We start from the raw sequence: 25,248 nt of genomic DNA on the forward strand, positions 1-25,248 counted from the left end.
TATCAGGTATTTGAAGATGGCTGAGGGAGGACCCCCGCTTTCCTCTGAGATCTCTTCTCCTGCCCCCAACTCCTCTCAAAGCTATGGTTCCTCTATAGCATCTTACTCAGAGGATGTATGGATGTTTCGAAATGTCATTCTGAATACTTGAGTGTGAAGGATATTAAGAGGTAAATCATGTGGGTACATTTTAAAAGGGAAGGACCTTAGACTTTTCCTAGAGATTCGCAAAGAAGTGTTGTAGAGATTGCAAAACACTGCTTAAATATTTTCATCTATGTGATCCTGGTTATTGTTCTCTGGAATAGCAGGGTCCAATATCAACTTCAACCAAGTCTATTTCTCTAAACTGTCTCCTCTGTGAAATGAAAATAGGATTGCTGTGGGACTAAATGAGATTATGCTCAGAAAGTGCGTAATGGTAAACCGTGAGGACCAGCCACACAGTGCCACTGTTAAACACCTGGGTCCCTGAGATGAATAGTTGGTAGATAAGGCTCCTGTAGCACTCTACAAACGTTCTTGGAAGTACCTATTTACTGTGTAGAGCCCTTAGTGAAAAAGATCTGCCTTCCAGGAGTTTGCTATCTAGTTCAAAGAGCCAAGAGAGATTACAGAACAGATAAACTAAATGCCCCGAGAGGGGCATGAGTGAAATGTTCTGGGACCCAGGAGCTGCGGAAGAGGTTTCAGTTTCCACTGAGGTAAGTGATTATTGGAGTTCCAAGCTAAGTGGGTTCGAAAGATGAGCATATTGAACTTGAAACGCACACACAAAATCTATACTGCAGGTACGCATTTTATTCTTGGTGATAATTCTTGGTGGAAAGACCGATCAGAAATACTGCAATCAATTCTGTTATCCGGTAAATATTGAGCAGTAGGTTTCGTGAGAAAGGCACCTATCTTTTGTCCAGTCTGTTTACTATACATTGCATGCTCTGAGTAGTTCTTATCTTCATGTTCAGGAACAAAGTACACACACACACACACACACACACGCCCCTTTCCAAAACTAAAGGCCCAGGGACTCCAAGAGAGAGGTGGGATCTCTCGCGGCCCAACCACACAATGGGGGCCGCTTCTCGATAACTCGCACCCCACCCCGCAGGCCAGGGTTCGACTTCTTGGGGCCCTTCGCTCCGCCCCTGCAGTCCTCGGGGGCGCCCTCCCTCACTCTCGCTTCCCTCCTCCTTCGCCGGGGAGCCGGAAAACCCGGAGCGAACCGGCCCTGCTCGGCGGCGCATGCTCAGTAGCGAGCAGGTTCAGTTCGCTAGTAGGAAGCTCGAGCGCTACACCGGCGTCGGCGGCGGCCGCGGCGGCACCTCTGGCCAGCCAGATACTCCAACGACGACCTCGGGCCTTTCCCCTCCCCCGCTACACCCCGGCCCCGCTCCGCCCCGGGCCGCTCGCGTTTCGGGGTCCCCGCTGCGCGGAGCGGGCGCCGCAGCAGAAGCGTCCCTCCACACGCCCTCCCCCCAGCCGCCGGCTGTGCCGCTGGGCCAGGCCGGGCCCGGGAGCGTAGCCCCGGCGGGCGGCGGCCGCGGCGGAGGGCAGCCCGGGGCGGCGCCGGCGGGCCGGGGAGGGGTGGGGGGCCCGGCCCCGGGGTGGTGGTGCGGGATGCCGCCGCCGCCGCCTGCGGGCTGCGTTCGCTATCCACGGCTGGTACCCGTGTCGGGTGGGTGGCCGGGCGCGGGCCTCGCCCCTCAGCCCCCTCTCCAAGGCTAGCCCGGCCGCGCGGCGCCCCGAGGGGGCCGGGCCGTCCGGTGGGGCCGCGGCCCTGTTCGGTGCTGCGAGCTCGCCCTCTCGCGGCTCCCCGGCCCGGCCGCCGCCGCCGCCCCTCTCCCCGCCCAGAGGCGCCCCGGGGGCACCATGCAGGCGCAGCAGCTGCCGTACGAGTTTTTCAGCGAGGAGAACGCACCCAAGTGGCGGGGGCTGCTGGTGCCGGCGCTGAAAAAGGTGAGGAGCCCGCGGGACCCCGCTTCCCGGCTTGCAGCCCCTGCGAGGGCGCGGGGCCGGGAAAGGGCTGGGGAGGCGGGGCGCGCGCAGGGCCGTCTTTCTTCCCGGTCTCGCCGCCTCCCAGAAAGGACGGCGCACACTGAGAGGTTCCCCCACACTTCGTTGGCTCGGTGTTGACATTCACCCGGTGTGTGGGAAGGCCGCAGGGAGCCCGGCAGAGTTTGTCCGAATCATCCAGCCTCTGAGAGGTTCATGTCCTGCCCCTGATTCCGAGACAAGAGTTGGAGGAGGCTCAGTTTTCAGTGGAGGTCAAAGCAGGCCACTTTTCCGCCTTCTCGGTCTTACCCTAGAGCTGCTGTCAGCCTCCAGTTTTAGGTGTCCAGTATGCTGGTTTTAGTGGGCTCGAGAACGCTCTAGCCGTAACGCTTGCTTTAAGTAATTGCAGAGCTCGCTTGCCAGCAGGGACATGGGCCTGCTTCGCTCGCCCTCTGTAATCACTCTTCATTCCCCTGAATTTCCCCACTACTCTGGTTAACAGGGGCGGGTGCATATGCCACTTTTTTGGGTTTTGTTTTTGGTTTTGTTTGTTTGTTTTTGCCCCCTAGAGTTTGAGAATCTTGGCACTATCTTTTGTTTTGTTGGTTTCAATTTTTAGCCATTCTGTGTTTCTTCACGTTTGCCACATTGTTACCTAAAGTTGTATACTCCATCATCTGGGCTTTTAAATGCTTTAGTACATTTAGGAAATATTGCTACATTTTAAAAGTTTCTAAAGCCGCATTGTGACTTAGTATATACATTAAAACGTCAGAAACTGGTGTGTGTGAATGAATATTAAAACGGTGTTTTTTGTTTCCCTTTTACCTTTTTTTGTAGATACAGAGATTGCTTTACTTTAGTAGTGTTTCTTAATCCCAATTTCTTGTTGCTCAAAGAATGTTTTATGTTACTAGGCTATATTTTTCCTCCTACCAAAAGTTGAGATTGTGGCGTACCTTTTGTTCTAAACATTTGTACTTTTAAAAACTGTGCCTTAAAAGGTGCCTGATGTTTCCCAAAGGCCAGCAACTTTTACTTTCCCTTTTGCCCTCCTCTCCCCCACCCCCAAGATCCTTGGAGACTACAGTGGAAACTAGTGTGTTAGCAGGATTTGCTCATTTTTTTTTTTGGATATAAGTTACTGATTTTTTTCCTTAAGTGTCTGAGTAAGTAACAAACATCTCTGTGATGTTGTTTTCTAAGAAGACCAAAGAGATGTCATCTTCCTTTTATACTTTATTCATTAGAAATCCCATCATGACTCTCACTCTTTTTTTTTTTTTTTAAGATTTTATTTATTTATTTGACAGACAGAGATCACAAGCAGACAGAGAGGCAGAGGAGGAAGCAGGCTCCCTGCAGAGCAGAGAGCCCGATGTGGGACTCGATCCCAGGACCCTGAGATCATGACCTGAGCCGAAGGCAGCGGCTTAACCCACTGAGCCACCCAGGCGGTACCTGCAAGCTTGGCGTCTTAGCTGATAATAGGGGAGTAGGAGGTCTCAGTCATGTTACAAGCCTGGGAGTGGTGGAGGTGGAGTGGAGCAGGGAAGAGAGAAAAACTGTTGAGAACATACGAAAGAACTCATAAAACACTATCAGTTTGGGGCTGTTTTGTTTAGCAGCAAACAGCTCCTGTCCCAGGGAACCATCAAGATACTTTTAGTTGAGGGTAACTGTGAAGTGGTAGAAAGCATTGGAGGAGTTGGCAGACCACGTCCAACTCTGCCACATTGGTAACCCTTGCTGATATCTTTCCACAGAAGCATTTTGTTTGGCTGGCAGGGTGCTGTTTTACAGACTTTTAATGTAATTAGTTGCCAGTATTTAAAAGTGAGAGATGTTACATAAAATCCGAATTTTTGGTTTTTCTTGAAGAATGGGAAGATCTCTCCACATTGGGCAAGACAGTGAAGTGCTGGAATTGAGTGAAAGGCTTTCCTCTTCAGCTCGGGCGTCCATCTACAGTTCACCACAGTCCCCGCCAGTCCTGGTGACCTATTTACATAAAACAGTTTCAACTTGAAACAGAGATGCCCATGCAGGACAGAAGTGCTGGGGGGAGGTGGAAGTGTACACAATGTAGCTGATAAGAAAGGTTCTTCCAATTCTTTTTTGAGATAGCCACTGATGAGGACTCGAAGGCACCTATGATGAGGTTGAAAATATATTGCATATCTGGATGTGCTCTTGTTCGCTCTCAGAACCTGCATTTTCAGCTGCCTGCTAGACATTCCATGTGGACATCTCCTTATCTTGAACTCTTCCTTTAGACTTATTTTATTATTTGCAGATGTGCCCAACTTGTGTTGTTTTACCTGAGGCTCTGTCGTCATGTTACTCCCTTTACCTGAACTGCCCTTTGTCTGGCCTAACACTAATTTGACCTCAGTGTTTTCTCAAATCCTCAGGGCTGAGTTGGATCGTTTTTATTTTCTTTTCGTCCCAAACCGTAGCACTTAACAATGAATTATAAGTTCCTATTAACTTGTCTTCCCCATCCCTCAACTAGATTAGATGGTCCTTGAGCAAAGGAATAGTATTTTACCCTCTTTTCATCCTTTAGGCAGCAGTCCCTGACACCTACCTAGTAGCCACTTATGTTAGAATGAATGGGTGAGGAAATACCCCAACTAAAACCATCACCTGTCTCTGCCTCCACTGACCATTAAAAAAAAATTCCTCTTGATTAATGGCTTAATTATGTTATTTGGTTCAAAACTTTGGAGTCATCTCTGACTTCTCTCCTTAACATTACTGTCCATACCCCGGCACAGCATATAACACAGTAAACATAGATTTATTTCCCTTTGACATCCAATCTGTTACCTTCTACTCTGAGTCCTCTTTCCCACACCACTGTATCAAAACAAAAACAAAAACAGAACGATTGATGTATTTTGAGGGTGTAGGATGAAGTGCACAGTCTTTAGCGTGGAATTGATCTTGATCGGTGATCAGGCTTCATCCTGCTTTTCTGACTGGATTGCCTACCATAATCTTTCATATTCTGTATGTCTCAGCCAGACTGGACAACTGCTTTTCCTGACTACGCTCAGAATGTCTCACTACATCAGTCTAAGGCCTGTCTTATCTATTTCACAAATATGTCATGCTTACTACAGACCAGGTAATGCCCTTGGCACTAGGGATTAAAAGGTAAATGGCATCATCCAGAAATGACCAAGTTAGAACAGGGTGGAAAGTGGCAGAGGATGCGTTTGGAGAGGAATCTGGTTTATAGAGAATTTTTTGAATGTTAAGCTAAAGGGTTTGAATTTTATCTTAAGGGAATGAAAGTCATTGAGGAATAGGTGAGTAACATCAGATTGGAATTTTAGAAAATTGACTTTGGCCGTAGAATAGAAAATAGATTGGAGAAAAATGACCTGAGGTAAGGAGAAAAGTTAGAAGGCTAGTTTAACAGTCCAGCCATGAGATGATACGTGTTTGAATTAAGGATGCATTTGAACTAGGATGGAAATGTAGGGATGGATTTTGAGAGATGTTTAAAGGTAGAATTGGCAGGACTGAGTAACCCAGGGAGTGAGTAGGGCAAATGGTAAGAAAGCAGAAAGAGTCCTAAGTTTCTGGTTTGTATTGCCTTAATCAGGACAGAGAATGAAGGAGAAGCTGTTGAAGGTGAAGAGAGTGGCATAAAAGCGTGAGCTTGGGACACGTTGATTTAAGTCCTTTTGCCTTATCCGAGTGGGCTGGTCAAGCTGGCAGTTGTCACTGCAGATTTGGGACTTCCAGGGGTGTAAGTAAAGCCTTAAGAATGAATGGATGAAGGCTTGGGGTACCTAAGTGTCTGACTCTTGGTTTTAGCTCAGGTTTTGATCTGATCTGATAATCATGAGATCGAGCCCCTTGACAGGCTCTAAGCTCAGTGCAGAGTGGGCTTGAGAGTCCTTGTCTCTCTCTACCTCTCCTCGCTCTTTCTCTCTCAAATAAATAAATAAAACTTTAAAAAAGCACAGATGAAGGCTTTATCCATACAAAGATTTATATAGGATATTTGTGGCAGCTGTATTCAGCAAAAAAAAAGAAAAAAAATGGAAACAACCCAGTATCCATTAACAGATGAATGAATAAACAGATTGTGAAATAGCCATACATTGGAATACTACTTGGTGATAAAAAGGAATGAATTATTGATAACACATAGCAGTGTGGCTAAATCTCAAAAATAAGCTGAATGAAAGCCAGGTCAAAAAAGAGTATATGCTGGATAATTACATAAAATTCTGGAAATTACAAACTAATCTACAGTGACAAAAAGGTCAGTAGTTGTTTTAGGGGAGGCTTTTATGTTCATTTCTTGATTGTGCTGATAGTTTCAGGGTAATATACATTGGTTAAAATTTAACAGATTGTACAACTTAGATATTTGCAACTTGTTGAACAAAAAAACCCCTGAGGTTTGGAAAGATTAATTTGGTTAGAGAATTTTGTGGGCTTTTTTAGAAAAAGATTTTATTTATTTATTTGACAGAAAGAGGGAGAGACAGAAAGAGAGGGGATACAAGCAGGGGGAGTGGGAGAAGGAGAAGCGGGCTTTTGGATGGGCAGGAGCCCGATGCGGGGATCAATCCCAGGACCCTGGGATCATGACCTGAGCCAGACACTTAATTGAGCCAGCCAGGTGCCTCAAGAGAATCTGCATTTTTAAACACTATGCTATGCTACTTCTAGCAGAGATGAAGGCATACTTTTTTTCTGAGATGGGAGGGAAAGAGATAAAGTTGGGTTTGTAGGTTGGGGAGCCGTGAGTTCATGTTGAAACAAGAGGTAAGATTCTTGACATAGAGTGAGGAAAGAGATATGAGTAAGAAGTCTAAGAAGCATGGTCAAGGTTTGAAATTGCTGTTGTGGAGTGTGGAGAAGGAGCCAACTGGTGAATTAGAAAGGAATTGCTGAGCAGTCCTGAATGTGGAGATCATAAATTTGGAGTAGCATTCATTGGTCTGGTTGTGAGATTTCCTCCAGCAGCACTCGTCAGTTCAGGTAAAGGAGCACGGAAGAACTGGTTGCAGGTGGCTGCAGTAGGGACTAAGAAGGTACCAATATTTCAGGTGATAGGAGGTAAAGCTATAAGACGGTAGCAGGTCACGGAAGTATAAATGAAGGTTCCCATGGACTAGGAATCTTGGTGAGTTGGAAGAGGAGGGTGGTGAGAGCAGATAGGGCATTCTGATTGGAGAAGATAATTATACTTTAGGGTTTTAGGATTCCAGGAATGAGAGAAATAAGACAATTAGGAGCTACAAAGTTGTGTATTGAATGATGAATCGGTGTATTATATATGTGGGTGATGGCGAAATCCACAAGGATTATGGCTTATGTTGTAGTGGAAAGGAAGACTCTGATCCAGCAGTGGCAATGAGGTGCAGAAATCACAGCAGTGAGGATGCTTCAGCGAAAGAATAAAAGTGACAGTTGCTCCTGTTCCTCGTAACGTGTTTTATATCACAACTGTGAGTAGAATAGGAAGAAACTTCTCACTTCATTTTAGAATATTTTTGTCTTATGATTAAGTTTTTTACCCAACATTTTATTATGAAAAGTTTCAAATATACAGAAAAGTTGAAAGAATTATACAGTAAGACACCCATATACCCATCACCTAGATTCTATAATTTTACATTTTATTATGCAAACATAGTAATGTGCAATTTTAATAATGTAAAATGTAAATGTTAATTTACATTTTGTCACATGCCTATCCATTCCTCACTCCATCCACCAATCCATCTTACATTTTGATGCATTTCAAAGTCAGTTACAAACCTCAGTACACTTTACCCCCAAACACTTCAGTATGCATGTCATTAACTAGAGTTCAGTATTTGTTTGTAGTTCTTTTGTTTTTTAGGTAAAATCTGTGTGCAGTGGAATATACAAGTGTTAATTTTACCATTTAATGAGGTTTGACAAATACAACCCAAGCCTCTATCAAGATATCGGACATTACTATCACTCCTGAAATTTCTCTCATGTGCCTTGTCTATCAGTCCTTGCAAACGTTGTTCTGATCTTTTATCATCCTACCATAAATTAATCGTAACTATGTTAGAACATCATATTAATAGAATCATACAGCATATATTTTTGGTACGGCTTTGAGGTTGTGTTTATCAGAAATTCAGTCCTTTTTTTCTGTCATAGGACTGTGTCAGAGTTTGTCAAGTGGTTAGATACCTGGGAGGTTTCCCGTTTGGGGCTATTAGGAATAAAGTTTCCGTGAATGTTCTTATTATACAGTTGTTTTTTTTTTTTTTTTTTTTTTTTTGTAGGACTGTGTTTTCATTTCTCTTGGGTAAGTACCAGGAGAAATGGCTCATAAAGTGTCTGTTTAGTTTTACAAGAAACTGCCAGACCTTTTCTCAATGTGGTTTTACCTTTTATATTCCCACCAACAACTCTCATAGTTCCCGTTGCTCCCCATCTTTGCTAGTTAAATATTATCAGTCTTTAATTTTAGTCACTGTGGTGGGTGTGTAGTGGTTGTGGCTTTAATTTGCATTATCCTGGTGACTGATATTGAACACCTTTTCATGTTCTTATTGGCCATATATATTTTTTAAGATTTTATTTATTTATTAGGAGAGAGAGAGAGAGCACATGCACAAGCAGGGGGAGTGGCAGACCGAGGGAGAGGGAGAAGCAGGCTCCCCCAGAAGCAGGGAGTCCAATGCAGGGCTTGATCCCCGAACCATGGGTTCATGACCTGGGATCATGACCAGTCGCTTAATCAATGGAGCCACCCAGGGGCCCCTTTATTGGCCATTCTTATTTCCTTTGGACAGGCTGCATAAATCTGTTGCCCATTTTAAATTTTGAGTTCTTTTTAGTACTGAGTTGTAAAAGTTCTTTATATATCCTGGATAACTATTTTATAAAAAAAATTATGAATATTTTCTTCTATCCTTTGGTTTGTCTATTCATTCTCCTAATGGTGTTTTTTGATGAGCAGAGTTTTAAATATCAAGGGAGTCAAATTTACTTATTTATTTATTTTTAAAGGTTATTGCTCTCTGTGTTTAAAGAACCCCTTGCTTGCCACCAAGTCATGAAGATAATTCTAATGCTGTTTTCTAAGAACTTTATATAGGTTTAGCTTTTACATAATCTGTGGTCCATTTCAGATTAATTATTGTTTAAAATGTAAAGTGGGAATTGAGGTTCATTTTTTATGCTGATTATCTAGTTATTACAGAACTGTATGTTGAGATTTTTCTTTCCCCGTTGGACTGATATTTTTGTGAAAATTAAATGAATATATATCGTATATATTTATGTAAATGTATATTCAAACATTTGCATTCTATCCCATTGATCAGTTTATCTTTACACCAGTTCACATTCACACTATTGGTTATTTGTAGATTTATAGTAAGTCTTGAAGTTAGATAGTGTAAATCCTTCAATTCTCTTCTTTTAAAAATACTCTTTTAGTGTATCTAGATTTGGATTTCACTGTAAATTTTGAACTGTCTTGTCAGTTTGTACCAAAATATCTTGGTGAGATTTTGATTGTGATTGCTTTGTATCTATAGATTGATCACTAGGGAGAATTGGCAACAATACTAAATCTTTGGGTCCACAAACATGGTATATCTCTCCGTTTATTTAGACTTTTTCTTTTTTTTTAGATTTTATTTGTGAGAGAGAGCACAAGCATGAGCTGGGGACAGGGCAGAGGGAGAGGGAGAAGCAGACTCCCTGCTGTGTAGAAAGCCAGGCCAGCTAGCTTGATCCCAGGACGCTGGGATCATGACCAGAGTCAAAGGCAGGCACTTAATCAACTGAGCCACCCAGGCGCCCCAAGACTTTTTAATTTCTGTCGGCAACACTTTATAGTTTTCAATGTAGAAGTCTTACACGTCTTTGGTGAAGTTTAACCATAAATACTTTGTATTTTGATGCTATTGTAAATTGTTACAGAGTTTTCTTTTTTAAGATTTGAGTTATTTATTTTGAGAGAGAGGGCGCATGGGAACATGGTGCGGGGCAGAGGGAGAGGAAGAGGGAGAGAAGCAGACTCCCCATTGTGTGGGGAGCTTGATGAGATCATGACCTGAGACAAAGTCAAGAGCGCAGTGCTCAACCAACTGAGCCACCCACGCGCCCCTAGAATTTTATTTTCTAATTGTTAGTCACAAATATGCAAACATAAAGCTGCTTTTCATATGTTGTTCTCATATCCTTTGATTTTGCTGGTAGTTGTGGATTCCACAGAATTTTCTGTGTAATTATGGCATCTGTAACTACAGACAATCTGATATTTATTTTTATTCTACTGGCTAGGACCTCCACCAACCTAATGTTGAATGGAAGTAGTGAGTATGGTTATCTGTTCTTATAGCTAAGTTTTACAGCTGAGGAAATGGATCCTTAGAGAGGTAGACTGCTCAAGGTCTTATAACTAATAAGAAATAGAATCAGGATTTGAACCCGAGTCTGTCTGGCTTCAAAAAATAACTCTTTCTACTGTACTGTATTGCTTCCTTTGAGTAGGCAGTATAATATAGTACTGTGGTGTTTTAATTGTCTTGCACCTTAGATTTTATGGAAGAAGTGCCTTAGGATAAAGGAGGCTGAATGAAGAGGGCTTTGAAACCAATGCTTTAAGCTGAGAAGTTTAGCCCTTTTACATATTAGAGCTCTGCATAGGATTACCTTAGGAAAAAAAAGGTTCTGCTGCATAAAAAAGTAAGACTTTTAAGGGCGCTAGTTAATGGAAAGCTAGTGTAGACCACAAAGGAAGGGGCTGAGAAGTCAAAGTCTTGGGGTGGCAATAGGAAGCTTGGAGACTATCCCGTGTGTGTATGTGTGTCTCTATGATAGAGAACACGCATGTGTGCAAGCAGAGGGAGCAGCAGAGGCAGAGGGAGAAGCAGGCTCCCTCTGAGAAGGGAGCCCAATGCAGGACTCTATCCCAGGACCCCAGGACCATGACCTGAGCCGAAGGCAGGCGCTTAACCGACTCAGCCACCCAGGCGCTATCCTGTGTGTTTATGTTTGGGAGTGACAGAAGTGATGTTTTAAGCGGAAGTGGGAGTTAGCCAGGTGAGGATGAGGAGGAAGAGTTAAATGATTTGTGGTGGCTTGGAGTGCAAGAGGAGCTCAGCATTTTAGAAGTCCTGAGTAGCTGGAGTCTGGAGCATGGGGACAGATCTTAGGATCTTTTCAAAAAGATTTTATTTATTTTAGAGAGAGAGTGTGCACACTCAAGCAGTTGGGGGAAGGGACAGAGGGAAAACGAGAGACAGAATCTCAACTAGACTCCCCACTGAGCATGGAGCCTGATATCGGGCTCTATTTCAGGACCCTGGGATCATGACCTGAGCCGAAACCAAGAGTCGCTGGCTTAACCAACTGAGCCACCCAGGTGCCCCCAGTTAATGAATTTTGAAGGCTCACTGGCTGCTCTGTGGAGCACAAGTTAAATGGTAGTAGAACTGTAGTCAGGAAGGCCAGATGTAGTCAGGAAGATGAATTGATGGTGGTTTTGACTAGGGCAACAGCTGTGGGGATGGGGAAAATTAGATTTTAGATGTAGAGGTAGACTGATGATTGAATGACAAAGTAGTGAGAGAGAGGAGTCAAGACTTACTCCTCGCTTTCTGGCTTAGAGGTCTTGGTAGGAATGGGATGAAAAAGGACATACTTGGAGAGGAGCATGTTAGATGGAGAACTAAGAAGGCTTCAGTACTCTGGGACTGAGAAAGTGTGAGAGGATTGTGTTAGGAAGGATTTACACTTTGGGGGTAGCCAAGTATGGCAAGCATGGAAAGTGTGTTTGTTGGACTGTCCTCAGGAATTACAGGCAGGTAACAACCTGAAGGCTCTGATAATGTCTTTCAAAGGACACTTCAAATACCATCTTCTCCATCAAAGCTTCCTACTACAGCTCCATCCCCCAAGTAGAATGAATCTCTTAATTCACTTAGTACTTTAGACTTCAGTTGTACTATGACAGTCTGTCCTTCAAAGTTGGGATCTGTAGCTTCGCTCTTTTTCTCTATTGAGAATTACCTGAGGTTAAGACTAGGGCCCTATATTCTGTATAGCGTATTTCTTAACCTATAGCAGTTGCTCAGGACATATTTGTTGAATTGTGTGTGGTTCTGAGTGTCCGCTCGAGGTGGGGGTTAGTCAAGATCTTCAACTTCAAAGGGCACTGGAATTGCCATGTTTACTATATACCATTTTAGCAAATAAGTAAGCAAATACTGTATTTTTAGAAATAATTCATGACTAGTTGTTTGTTTAAGTAGTGCTCGAACTCACAACCCTGAGATCAAGACCTGGGGTGAGATCAAGTGTCGGACGCTTAATCAGCTGAGCCACCCAGGTGCCCCGAAATGGCGGGATTTTTTTATTAGTGTGTACTGCAAGGGAGAAGCAGATGCCAAGATGGGATTGGATGTGCAAGACATTTATTAGAAATGCTTGCGAGAGAAAATGGGGAAGGAGTCAGGGAATGTCTTTAGACTGTGATGCAAGTCTGACTCCAAGTGAGGGAGAGAGGGAAGGGAGGAAGGAACTTGGGGTGAAAGCGTCTTACACTGCAGTGCAGTTCTAAGGAAAGTTCACCAAGGCCTCAGGAAGTTCTTGAGTGAAAGTTGCTTGTCACAGGAATTCCTCATCTCCTGGGAATAGGCCTGCTTCAGTGTGCCTGCCTGCTCAGTCGCTGCCACTGAGAAGTGCGGCCTCTGCAGGAACATGGGGATGGATTTCAGAGCGCAGCCGCTGGAGTCTCCGTCCGTTGTCTTCCCCGTAGTCAGTGATCTGAGAGGCTCATAGCCAGCCAGGGTTGCCTCTGTGGCCGTACATTGCTTGATGCGGAATAATTCAGTTACAGTCTTCCCCCACTTAAAGTGGGTCCTTTGTTTCTCCCAAGTCCCTTATGCTTTAAAGAAAGATATCTTAGGGTAAGTTCTGAAAGTCAGAACTTAATTATTGTGGTATTAATAGTGCATAGTTTGTTTTCATAGCTGTCAAGCAAAGTTTGCATTTCACATTCAAGTTTATTTCATAATTAAACCTTTAATGTACAAAACCACAAACAAAGCAGTAAAGGCAAAAGAAAACAATGCAAATGATACCCTTATTACTACTATATGAACTAGTGAACCAGGAGCACTTTGGCGCTACCTTGAGTAGTCCAGCCATCCAGCCACAAAGATGACTGCTTATTGATTTTCCTTTCCAGGCTTGGGCTGCCTCAGAAGCAGAGAAACACAAATCAGTACAAGAAATTCCTCATAAAGTCAAATTCTGGTAACTTCCCATTGGGGATAGGAATATACATAGGAGAAAAGTAATTTCAAGTTTTGGTTTTATGGACTCTGAATGACTTATATATTATTTTTTAAAATAGGTATTTTTAAAGTATAACAGGGAGATGATTTTGAAAAAATTTCTTTGGGGGCGCCTAGGTGGCTCAGTGGGTTAAGCCTCTGCCTTCGGCTCCGGTCATGATCTCAGGGTCCTGGGATCGAGCCCCACATCGGGCTCTCTGCTCGGCAGGGAGCCTGCTTCCCCCTCTCTCTCTGCCAGCCTCTCTGCCTACTTGTGATTTCTCTCTCTCTGTCAAATAAATAAGTAAAATCTTTTTTAAAAAGTTTCTTTAATGTTGCTTTCTTGCTGATTGTGACTGGTTTGGTTTTATTCACTAAATTTGTTGAGCACTTATTGTCTGGCAAGCATTATGGATATGCAATTCAAAATAAAACAGTTTTTCTATTATATATTTTCAAATGTTTCTATGAAACTTGTATCTGGTGATAAAACAAAGTCTGTAGTCTGCCCCTGTATGTTAAAGCATCCCAACTGCAAGTGAGATTATACTTAGTACGTGGAAAGGAGTTTGCCTCTTCACGGTTCAAAATAAATATACATCTTGAGATAAGAAGAAAAGTTGAGTTTTTTGTTAACAGAGACTTTTTGTAATAAGCTAATAATTCTAGTTATTCTTTTTTTTTAAAAGATTTTATTTATTCATTTGACAGAGAGAGATCATAAACAGGCAGAGAGAGAGAGAGAGAGGAGGAAGCAGGCTCCCCACTGATCAGAGAGCCCGATGCGGGACTCGATCCCAGGACCCTGAGATCATGACCTGAGCCAAAGGCAGCGGCTTAACCCACTGAGCGACCCAGGCGCCCCTAGTTATTCTTTTATAATGTCCCAAATAAACTTTTCCCTTTCTATATAGACAAGACTCATTTTCCATTTTACTTATAATAAATCATTTGCAAGTAAATTGATTTCTGTGTATGGCTAAATAATTTGTAACAGGATTCACTTACTGATAATTATATTCACACCTGTTTTGGTTAAGAACTTTGGTAGAATTCTGATTTTTGTACATATATTTAACAACTCTTTCTCTTAATTTTAAATATATATAACATTAGCCATTTTAGCTGTTTTTAAGTGTATAACTCAGTGCCAATAACTACATTCATAGTGTTGTGCAACAGTCACCACTATCTATTTCCAAAACTTTTTCATCACCCCAAACAGAAACTCTGTACAAATTAAGCAATAACTCTCCACTTCCCTCTCCCTCGGCCCCTGGTAACCTCTAATCCACTTTCTGCCTCTGAATTTGCCTATTCTAAATATTTCATGTAAGTGGAATCATACAAGATTTGTCCTTTTGTGTCTGACTTAATTCACAGTATGTTTTCAAGGTTCATTCATATTGTAGCATGTATCAGAATTTCATTCCTTCCTAGGGTTCACTAGTATTCCATTGTGTGTTAATACCACATTTTGTTTATCCATTCGTCTGTTGGTGGACACGAGTTGTTTTTGCCTTTTTGCTATTGTAAACAATGCTGCAAATGAACATTGGCATACAGATATCTGAGTCCTGTTTTCAGTTCTTTTGGGTATATATCTAGAATTGAAATTGCTGGGTCATTTGGCCATGCTCTGTTTATCTTTATGAAGAACTACCATACTGTTTCCCACAGCAACCATTTTATATTCCCACCAGTAATCCATGAAGGTTCTAATTTCTCCACATCCTCACCTATCCTTAGTTTTTGTTTTTCTTTTAAAAATTGCTATCTTAGTTGGTGTGACCTGGTATCTCATTGTGCTTTTGGTTTGTATTTTCCTAATGATTCATGATATTGAGCATATTCACATGCTTATTGGCCATTTCTGTATCTTGTTTATAGAAAATGTTTATTCACATCCATTGCCCATTTTTAAAATTAGATTATTTGTATTTTTGTAAGTTTTAGTAAGTCATTATGTGTTCTTTTTTTTTTTTTTTTTTCTGAAGTAGGCCCCATGCTGGGCTTGATCCCTGAGATCAGGAGCTGAGCAGCAGTCAGACATCTAACCTACAGAGCCACCCCGGCGCCCCTATATGTTCTTGATATTAGACCCATTCAAACCCAACCATTTGTTTTATTCAGTTTCTTGATAATGTCCTTCCACAAAAGTTAATTTTTAAAAAGATTTTGTTTATTTATTTGACAGAGACACATCTTATATGATTCCACTTACAAGCAACACAAGCAGGGGGAGTGGAAGAGGGAAAAACAGGCTTCCCATGGAGCAGGAAGCCTGATGTGGGGCTCAGTCCCAGGACCCTGGGATCATAACCTGAGCCGAAGGCAGACGCTCAGTGACTGAGCCTCCCAGGTGCCCCACAAAAATTAATTTTGATGAAGTTCAGTTATTTTTTCTTTCAGTGTTCATGCTTTTAATGCATATCTAAAAATTTTTTAATTAATTAATTTTTTAAAAATAAACATATAATATATTTTTATCCCCAGGGGTACAGGTCTGTGAATCGCCAGGTTTACACACTTCGCAGCACTCACCATAGCACATACCCTCCCCAATGTCCATAACCCCACCCCCCTCTCCCGACACCCCTCCCCCCAGCAACCCTCAGTTTGTTTTGTGAGATTAAGAGTCACTTATGTTTTGTCTCCCTCCCGATCCCATCTTGCTTCATTTATTCCTTTCCTACCCCCCAAACCCACCATGTTGCATCTCCACTTCCTCATATCAGGGAGATCATATGATAGTTGTCTTTCTCCGATTGACTTATTTCACTAAGCATGATACCCTCTAGTTCCAACCATGTCACAAATGGCAAGATTTTGTTTCTTTTGATGGCTGCATAGTATTCCATTGTGTGTGTGTGTGTGTGTGTGTGTGTGTGTGTGTACCACATCTTCTTTAGCCATTCATCTGTTGAGGGACATCTATCTAGGCTCTTTCCATAGTTTGGCTATTGTAGACATTGCTGCTATAAATATTCGGGTGCACGTGCCCCTTCAGATCACTACATTTGTATCTTTAGGGTAAATACCCAGTAGTGCAATTGCTGGGTCATAGGGTAGCTCTATTTTCAACTTCTTGAGGAGCTTCCATGCTGTTTTCCAGAGTGGTTACACCAACTTGCATCCCCACCAACCATGTAGGAGGGTTCCCCTCTCTGCATCCTCGCCAGCATCTGTCATTTCCTGACTTGTTAATTTTAGCCATTCTGACTGGTGTGAGGTGATAGCTCATTGTGGTTTCGATTTGTATTTCCCTGATACCGAGTGATGTGGAACACTTTTTTTTTTTAAGATTTTATTTATTTATTTGACAGAGAGAGATCACAGTAGACAGAGAGGCAGGCAGAGAGAGAGAGAGGGAAGCAGGCTCCCTGCCAAGCAGGGAGCCCGATGCGGGACTCGATCCCAGGACCCTGAGATCACGACCTGAGCCGAAGGCAGCGGCTTAACCCACTGAGCCACCCAGGTGCCCCGTGGAACACTTTTTCATGTTTCTGTTGGCCATCTGGATGTCTTCTTTGCAGAAATATCTGTGCATGTCCTCTGCCCATTTCTTGATTGGATTATTTGTTCTTTGGGTGTTGAGTTTGCTAAGTTTTTGCATATCTAAAATTTTTTGCCAAATCCAACATCATGATGATTTACCCCTAAGCTTTATTCTAGGGAATTTATGGTTTTATTAGCACTTATATTTAGGTCGTTGATCTGTTTTGGGTTAAATTTTGTATGTGGTGTGAGTTAGGTATCCGTTTTCATTTAGCATAATGCCTCTGAGGTCCATCCATGTTGTAGCAGAAGGCAAGATTCATTCCTTTTTAATGGCTAAATAATATTCCATTATATATATTACAATTTCTTTATCCATTCATCCATCAGTGGACACATAGTTTGTTTCCATATCCTGGCTAATATTTGTAGAGCTGCAGTGAACATGGTAGTGCATATAACTTTTTGAGTTTGTGTTTTTGTTTCTTTTCTTTGGATAAATACCCAGAAGTGGAATTGCTGGATCATATAGTAGTTCTATTTTTTATTTTTTGGGGAACCTCCATGCTGTTTTCCACAGTGGCTCCACCAATGTGCATTCCCACCAACCGTGTATAAGAGTTCCCTTTTCTCTACATCCTTTCTAACATTTGTTATTTCTGTCTTTTGATATTTTTTAAATTTTTAGTTTTTTTTTATCTTTAAAGATTTTATTTTTAAGTAATCTCTGTACCCAACATGGGACTTGAACTTACAACCTTGAGATCAAGAGTAACATGCTCTACAAACTGAACCAGGCAGGTTCCCCTCTTATCTTTTTAGTAGTAGCCATTTTAACAGGTGTGAAATGATACCTGATGTTGGTTTTCATTTGTACTTTCCTGATGAAGAATGTTGTTGAGTATCTTTTCATGTGCCCACTGGCTGTCTGTATGTCTTCCTTGGAAAGTGTCTATTTAGATCTTCTCCGCATTTTTAACTGTCTTTTTTTTTGAGGGGGGGAAGTTATTGAGTTGTATGGGTTCTTTATATATTTTGGATATTCATTTATCAGATTTATGATTTGAAAATTTTTTTTTCCATTTAGATGGTTGCTTTTTTATTTTTATGTGCAGAAGCTTTTTAAGTATGATAAAGTCACATTTACTTATTTTTGCTTTTGGTGACAGATTCAGAAAAACATTGCCAAGACCTGTATTAAGGAGCCTACGAACTATGTTTTCTTCTAGGAGTTTTATGGTTTCAGGTCTTATGTCCAAGTCTTTAATTCATTTTTAGTTAATTTTTGTGTATGGTACAAGATAGTAGTCAAGTTTCATTTTTTTGCATGTGACTGTCCAGTTTTCTCAATACTAGTTATTGTAAAGACTGTCCTTTCCCCATTGTAGATTCTTGGATCCTTTGTTGTAAATTAATTGACCAAATATGCATGGATTTATCTCTGGGCTCTCTAGTCCATTTTATGATCTATGTGTGCATTTTTATGCCCATGCCATACTGTTTTAATAAGTACTACAGTTTGTAATAGTTTGAAATCAGGGCACATGATGGGAATAGTTTTGTTGTTCTTTCTCAAGATTGCTTTGCCTCTTCAGGGTTTTTTTGTTTTGTTTTGTTTTTTTGTTTTTGTTTTTTTGGTTCCATACACAATTTAGGATTATTTATTGGATTTCTTTGAAAAATACCATTGGTAGGGCCCCTGGGGGCTCATTTGGTTAGGCGTCTGACTCTTGGTTTTGGTATGATCCCAGGGTCATGGGATTGGGCCCCCACATTGGGCTTTGCCCTGAGCATGGAGTCTTTTTGAGGTTCTCTCCCTCTCTCTCTGCCCCTCCCACCACTCATGCTCACTCTCTCTCTCTTTCTCTGTCAAATAAAATAAAGTCTTAAAAAATGCCATTGGAATTTTGATACATATTTTTCTTTCTGATAGTTTGTTATTGGTCTGTAGAAAGGCAACACATTTTTTTGTGTGTATTGATTTTGTGTGCTTCAACTTTACTGAATTAGTTTCATTTCTAGCAGTTTTTTCATGGAGGTTTTAGTGGTTTATTTCCATAATATCAGGTCATTAGCAGATGGTAACACTTTCACTTCTTCCTTTCCGGTTTACATGCCTTTTGTATTATTTTCTTGCCTAATTGCTTTGGCTAAGACTTCAGTACTATACTGAATAAAAGTGGTGAGCATGAGCATCCTTGTCATGTTTCTGATCTTAGAGGAAATGCTTCAGTTTTTTACTGTTGAGTATGATCTTAACTGTTCTTGTCATACGTGTACTTTATCATATTGAGGTATGTTTCCTCTATACCCACTTTGTTGAGAGTTTTTAATCATAAATGGAAGTTGAGTTTTGTCAAGTGCTTTTCTGCAGCCGCTGAAGTGATCACATTATTTTTATCCTTTGTTTTGTTAATGTGGTATATCACACTGACTGATTTGTAGATATTGAACCATCCTTGCATCCCTGGAATAAATCCCACTTGATCACAGAGTGTGATCTCTTTCGAGTATTGTGGAATTTGGTTTGCTGATATTTTGTTGAGGATTTTTGAATCTATGTTCACTGGGGATACTGGCCATAATTTTCTTTACTTGTGTCCTTGTCTGGTTTTGCTAGCAAGGTAAAGCTGGCCTCATGAATTGGGTTTGGAAGAGTTCCTCCTCTTCTGTTTCTTGAAAGAGTTTGAGAAGGATTGGTATTAATAATCCTTTTGATGTTTGGGTGAATTTACCACTGGAGCTGTCTGGTCTTGGACATTGGTTTGTTGGGAAGTTTTTGGTTACTGATTTAGTCTCCTTACCTTAATAATGAGTCTGTTTAGATTTTCTATTTCATCATAATCAGTCCTGGTAGGTATGTTTCTAGGAAATTATCCATTTCTTCTGGTTGTCCAATTTGTTGGTATAAGTAATCTCTTATGATCCTTTATATTTCTTTAGTATCAGTTGTAACCTTCATTTCTGATTTTGAGTCATCTCTGTTTTTCTTGGTGAGTCTAGCTAAAGGCTTGTCAATTTTATCTTTTTGGAGAAACAGGTCTTAGTTTGATCTTCTCTGTTGTCTTTTTAGTCTCTATTTCATTTATTTCTGTTCTAATCTTTGTTATTCTCTTCCTTCTACTAGCTTTGGGCTTCATTTGTTCTTTTTTTTTTTTAATAACTCATTGAGGTATAAAGTTAGGTTTTTTTTTTTTTTTTTAAAGATTTTTATTTTATTTATTTGTCATAGAGAGAGAAGCGAGAGCAAGCACAGGCAGACAGAGTGGCAGGCAGAGGCAGAGGGAGAAGCAGGCTCCCTGCCAAGCAAGGCGCCCAATGTGGGACTTGATCCCAGGACGCTGGGATCATGACCTGAGCCGAAGGCAGCCGCTTAACCAACTGAGCCACCCAGGCGTCCCAAAGTTAGGTTGTTTATTTGAGACTTTCTTCTTTCTTGAGGTAGACATTTACTGCTATGAACTAATGTCCCAAAACTGCTTTTGCTGCACTTCACAAATTTGTGGTTATATTTTCATTTTCAGTTGTCTTAAATAATTTTTGGGTTTCTCTTTTATTTCTTCTTTGACCCATTGGTAGTTCAATAGCATGGTGTTTGAACTCCACGTGTTTGTGAATGTTCCAGCTTTCTTCATGTAATTTCCAGTTTCAGATCATTATGATTGGGAAAGATGCTTGATAAGATGTCAGTCCTCTTAGATTTAGTAAGACTTTTTTGGTGACCTAATGTATGGTCCTGGAAAATATTCCAGGTACACTTTGAGAAGAATGTATATTATCTTGCTTTTGGATGGAATGTTTTATATATAAGAGCAGTGGTTTAACATGTCATTCAAGGCTGAGGTTTTCTTCTATATTTTCTGTCTGGATGATCTATCCATTTATACAAGTAGGGTATTAAAATCCCCTACTATTGTGTATTAGTGTTTCTTCCTTTAAGTTTGTTAATTTTTGCCTTATATATTTATGTGGTGCTCTGTTGTGTGCATAAATATTTGTAAATGTTATATCCTCTTGTTGGGTTGACCCTTTTATTATAATGTAATATCCATCTTTTATTTTGGATTTTCTTTTATGATAAACACGTGTGTTTGTAAAATATATGTGCATGTATATTTTTTCTTGTTGGTTTTCTTTTCCTTTGTTTCTTTGTTTAAAAAAAATTTTTTTTAAATTTTTGCATACCCTCTTTTGCTTCCTTGTCTTCCTCCTCTCTTTGGTATACCCTCTTTTGCATCCTTGTCTTCCTCTCCCTTTAAATGTATTTGGGAGAGCATAACATTTAAGATGAGCCTCATTCTTTGGCTGCATTCTATTGTTTGGTTATACTGTAATTTATTTAATTAGTCTGAGAAACATTGAAGCCATTATCTATTGTTTTGTACTGTAAACACCATTTCAGTGAAAACTTGTATATACATGTCATCATTAGTATGTGAAATCTTCATGTCTCTTGCCCATTTTCTCATGGAATTGTTTGCTCTTTTACTGTAGAGTTTGAGTCTCTCTCTCTCTCTCTCTCTCTATATATATATATATATATATATTCTAGTTACTAATTCTTTGTTGGATATGTGGTTTATACATATTTTTGTCCCACTCCTTAGCTTGTCTTCTCATCCACTTAACAATGTCTTTTTCAGAGCAAAAAAAAAATTTTGATGAAGTACAGTTTATCAGTCTTCTACTTTATGGAGTGGTGTCAAGTCTAAGTATTCTTTGCCTATTAATGGATCCTGAAAATTTTGTCCTATATTTTTTCCTGAAAGTTTTTTATTTTTATATTTTACATGTAAATCTTTGCTATATTTTGAGTTATATTTGCATAAATTGAGAGATTTAAGTCGAAATTCTTTTTTTTTCCCCCTATGGATGTTCAGTTGCTTTAGCACCATTTGTTGGAAAGGCAATCTCTCTTCCATTGAGTTTTTTTTGCACTTTCTTCACAGATTAATTGGGCATATTTTAGTGGGCCTATTTCTAGGTTCTCTATTCTGTTCCGTCTCTCTCTCTCTCTCTCTCTCTGCCAGCACTACACAAGTTTTATTGCTGTAGCTGTATAATAAGTCTTGAAATTGGGTAGAATAATTTTTCCCATTTTATTCTTTTCCAATATTGTTTTGTTGCCCATTTCATATAAATTTTAGAATAATCTTTTGATATGTATAAAAAAATGTCACTGGGATATTGATAGGAGTTATGTTAAGCTTATACATTAATTTAAGGGGGTGGAAGAATTGACTTTCTCACTGTGTTGTGTATGTTCATTGTTTAGAGCTTTGATTTCTTTCATCAACATTGTGTTGTTTCCAGCATACAAGTCCTTGTATCAGTTTTCTTACATTTGCACTGAAGTAGTTTGGGTGTGTGGGTTATTTTTAATTTAATTTAATTTAATTTAATTTGTTTAGAATGCTTGTGTTCATTGCCACTGTATTAAAATGTGGTTGATTTTTGTATGTTGATCTTGTATTCTGTGTCCTTAGTAAACTCACTTATTTTTTCTAAGGATTCCCTTTTTGGTTATTTTTGCAGGTTTTTTTTGGGGGGGGGTTAAGATTCTTTGGAATTTTCTACTTAGATAATAAGGACAATTTTATTTTTTCCTTTCAAATTTGTTTGTGTTTTATTTCCTTTTCTTGTCTATTGCACTGGCAAGAACTTCCAGCACTATGTTCAGTATGTTGATAGTGGATAGTCTTGTCTCCCCATCTCCCAATTTTAGGGGGAAACCATTCAGTCTTTCACTGTCAAGCATATGTTAACTGTAGATTTATTGTAGATTGTCTTTATCAAGTTGAGGTAGTCCTTTTGTTCCTGTTTTTCTCGGAGAGGTATGGTTTCCACCCCTCCCCCGCCTATGAATGGGTTTTGAGATTTGTCAAATGCTTTCTCTACCTCAGTTAATGTGATCATGTGGATTTTTTTCTTTAGCTTTTTAATGTTGTGGATTACATTGATTAGTTTTAGAATATTGATCCAGACCTGTGTATCTGTAATAAATTTGACTTGGTCATGGTGTGTAATAATTATTTTGTGTCTATTGCTGAATTTCATTTGCTAATATTTTGTTAAGGATCTATATTTATAACTATAGTTTTCCTTTTGGTACTGTTTTTGTCTAGTTTTGGTATCAGGGTAATACTAGCTTAATAGAATGAATATGAAAGTGTTTCAGTTCTATTTTCTAGATGAGAATAACACCAGTTGATGTTAATTTTCTTTTTAAGTTTGCAGTAAATTTCAATGAAACCATTTAGGCCTGAAGACTTTTTTTTCTAGAGTGTTTTTAAATTACAAATTCAACTTATTTAGTAGATATGTGTCTATGAAAATTTTTTCATATGGGTAAGTTATGGTAGGTTTTTTTGGTTTTTGAAAAATTGGTCCATTTCTTCTGAATTGTCAACTTAGGTCTGAATAGTTGTTCATGGTTTTCCCTTACCATATTTCCCTTTTATAGTTGCATAGTCTGTAGCACTATCCATGGTTCACTTCTGATTTAGTCCCAATATTGGTAATATGTGTCTTGTCTTTTCCCTTTGTTAGTATTACTAGATGTTTGTCAATTTTTTATTTCCCAGGCTGCCTGGGTGGCACATTTGGTTAAATGTCTCATTCTTGGTGTTGGCTCAGGTCGTGATCTCAGGCTCCTGGTATTGAGCCCCACATTGAGTCTCCATAAGACTCTCTCTCCCTCTCCTTTCACCCCTCCCCAACAACACGTGCTCTCTTGTGCTGTCTTTCTGAAATAAATCTTTAAAAAAAGAAAGAACAGCAGTTTCATAGATTTCTTCTCTTATTTTTTTCCTGTTTCCAGTTTGATTGATTTCTGCTCTTTATTATTTCTTTCCTTCCTTTTGGTTTGCTTTTAGTTTGCTTTTCTTTTCTGGGGTTCTTGAGGTAAGAACTTAGATGATTGATTCGAGGCTTTCCCTCTTTTCTAATATGCTACAAATTTCCTTCCCAACATTGTTTTACCAGTGCCCCACTAATCCTAATATGCTGTGTTTTTATTTTCTTTGCATATACATGTATGTATACATTTCGTATGTGAGTATGTATGTATGTATGTATGTGTATAAATTTCCTTGAGACTTTCTCTTTGCCCCTTCACCTCATAGTGAAGATAAAATTTAGATAAAATTATTTAGTTTATTTAGATAAAATTGTTTAGTTTCCACATGTTTGGAGATTTTTCTGTTATCTATTACTAATTTCTAGTTTGATTTTTACTGTGGTTAAAGAATATATTCTGTATGATTTCAGTTCTTTTAAATTTGTTAAGGTGTGTTTGCAGTCCTAGATATTTTCTTTTTTTTTTTTAATGTTACTTACACACTTGAAAAATTGTGTATTCCACTGTTGTATGGAATGTTTTATAAATGTCAATTAGTTCTTGTTGGTTGAAGATTTTGTTTTTCTTTTTTAAATTCTTGGTGATTTCTGTCTAGTTGTTTTATTAATTGTTCAGAGAGGGATGTTGGGTTGTCCAGGCTATAATTTTGGATTTGTTTCTGTATTCTTTCAGTTTTTCTTCACATATTTTGGAGTTCTGGTTGGTGGATACACTTTCAGGATTGCTGTAGCTTCTTTTAAGATTTTATTTATTTATTTGGCAGACAGAGATCACAAGGAGGCAGAGAGGCAGACCGAGAGAGAGGGGGGAAGCAGAATCCCTGCTGAGCAGAGCGCCCAATGTGGGGCTTGATTCCAGGACCCTGGGATCATGACCTGAGCTGAAGGCAGAGGCTTTAATCCACTGAGCCACCCAGGTGCCCTAGGATTGCTATAGCTTCTTGATGGGTTGACCTTTTTATGGTTATGTAATGTCCCTCTCTGTCTTGGATAAATTTCTTTGATTTGAAGTTGCTTTATCTGATATTAATAGCTACTCCTATTAAGCAGCTACTCCTGCTTTCCTTTGATGAATGTTTGTGTAATATATATTTTTATGTCCTGCCACTTACATCGTTATATTTAAAGTCAGTATCATGTAGATAGCGCATAGTTGGCTCATGTCTTTTAATACACTCTGCAACATCTGCTTTTAATTGGCATGTTTTGACCATTTTTATGCAGTGTAATTATTGCTATGTTACAGCTTAAGCCTGTCATTTTAGTTATTGTCTTCTCTTTGTTCCACTTTTTGTTTCTGTTTTCTTTTTCCTACCTTAACTGCAGGTTGCTTGAACATTTATTAGAATTCCATTTTGATATATTTATAGTGTTTTTGAGTATCTCTTCGTATGGTTTTTAAGTGGTTGTTCTATGTATTAACTTATATATACATGTGTACTGCAGTGTATTGATGTCATTTCATCAGTTTGATTGAAATATAAAGAAAACCTTATTTATTTGCTTCTGCTTATGGTTGTCTTAATATTTCTTCAACATACATTTAGAACCACAGGAGAGAGTATTATAATTTTGCTTTAACTAC

The 25,248-nt window shown here is 39.8% G+C and overlaps 1 protein-coding gene across 2 annotated transcripts in view; it reads left to right on the forward strand.

The window, feature by feature from the left end:
• The first annotated feature begins 1,590 nt into the window (after positions 1-1,590).
• The window catches only part of SOS1 (SOS Ras/Rac guanine nucleotide exchange factor 1), a 145,478-nt gene continuing 121,820 nt past the window's right edge, over positions 1,591-25,248 (forward strand). For both annotated transcript variants that reach the window (XM_044261705.1, XM_044261706.1), the window contains exon 1: positions 1,591-1,959. In XM_044261705.1, the coding sequence (XP_044117640.1) occupies positions 1,873-1,959 (87 nt within the window). In that variant the 5' untranslated portion in view covers positions 1,591-1,872. The remainder of the gene's footprint in view (positions 1,960-25,248) is intronic.

This window comes from Neovison vison, chromosome 8, assembly GCF_020171115.1.
Source record: "Neovison vison isolate M4711 chromosome 8, ASM_NN_V1, whole genome shotgun sequence".
NCBI lineage: Eukaryota > Metazoa > Chordata > Mammalia > Carnivora > Mustelidae > Neogale > Neogale vison.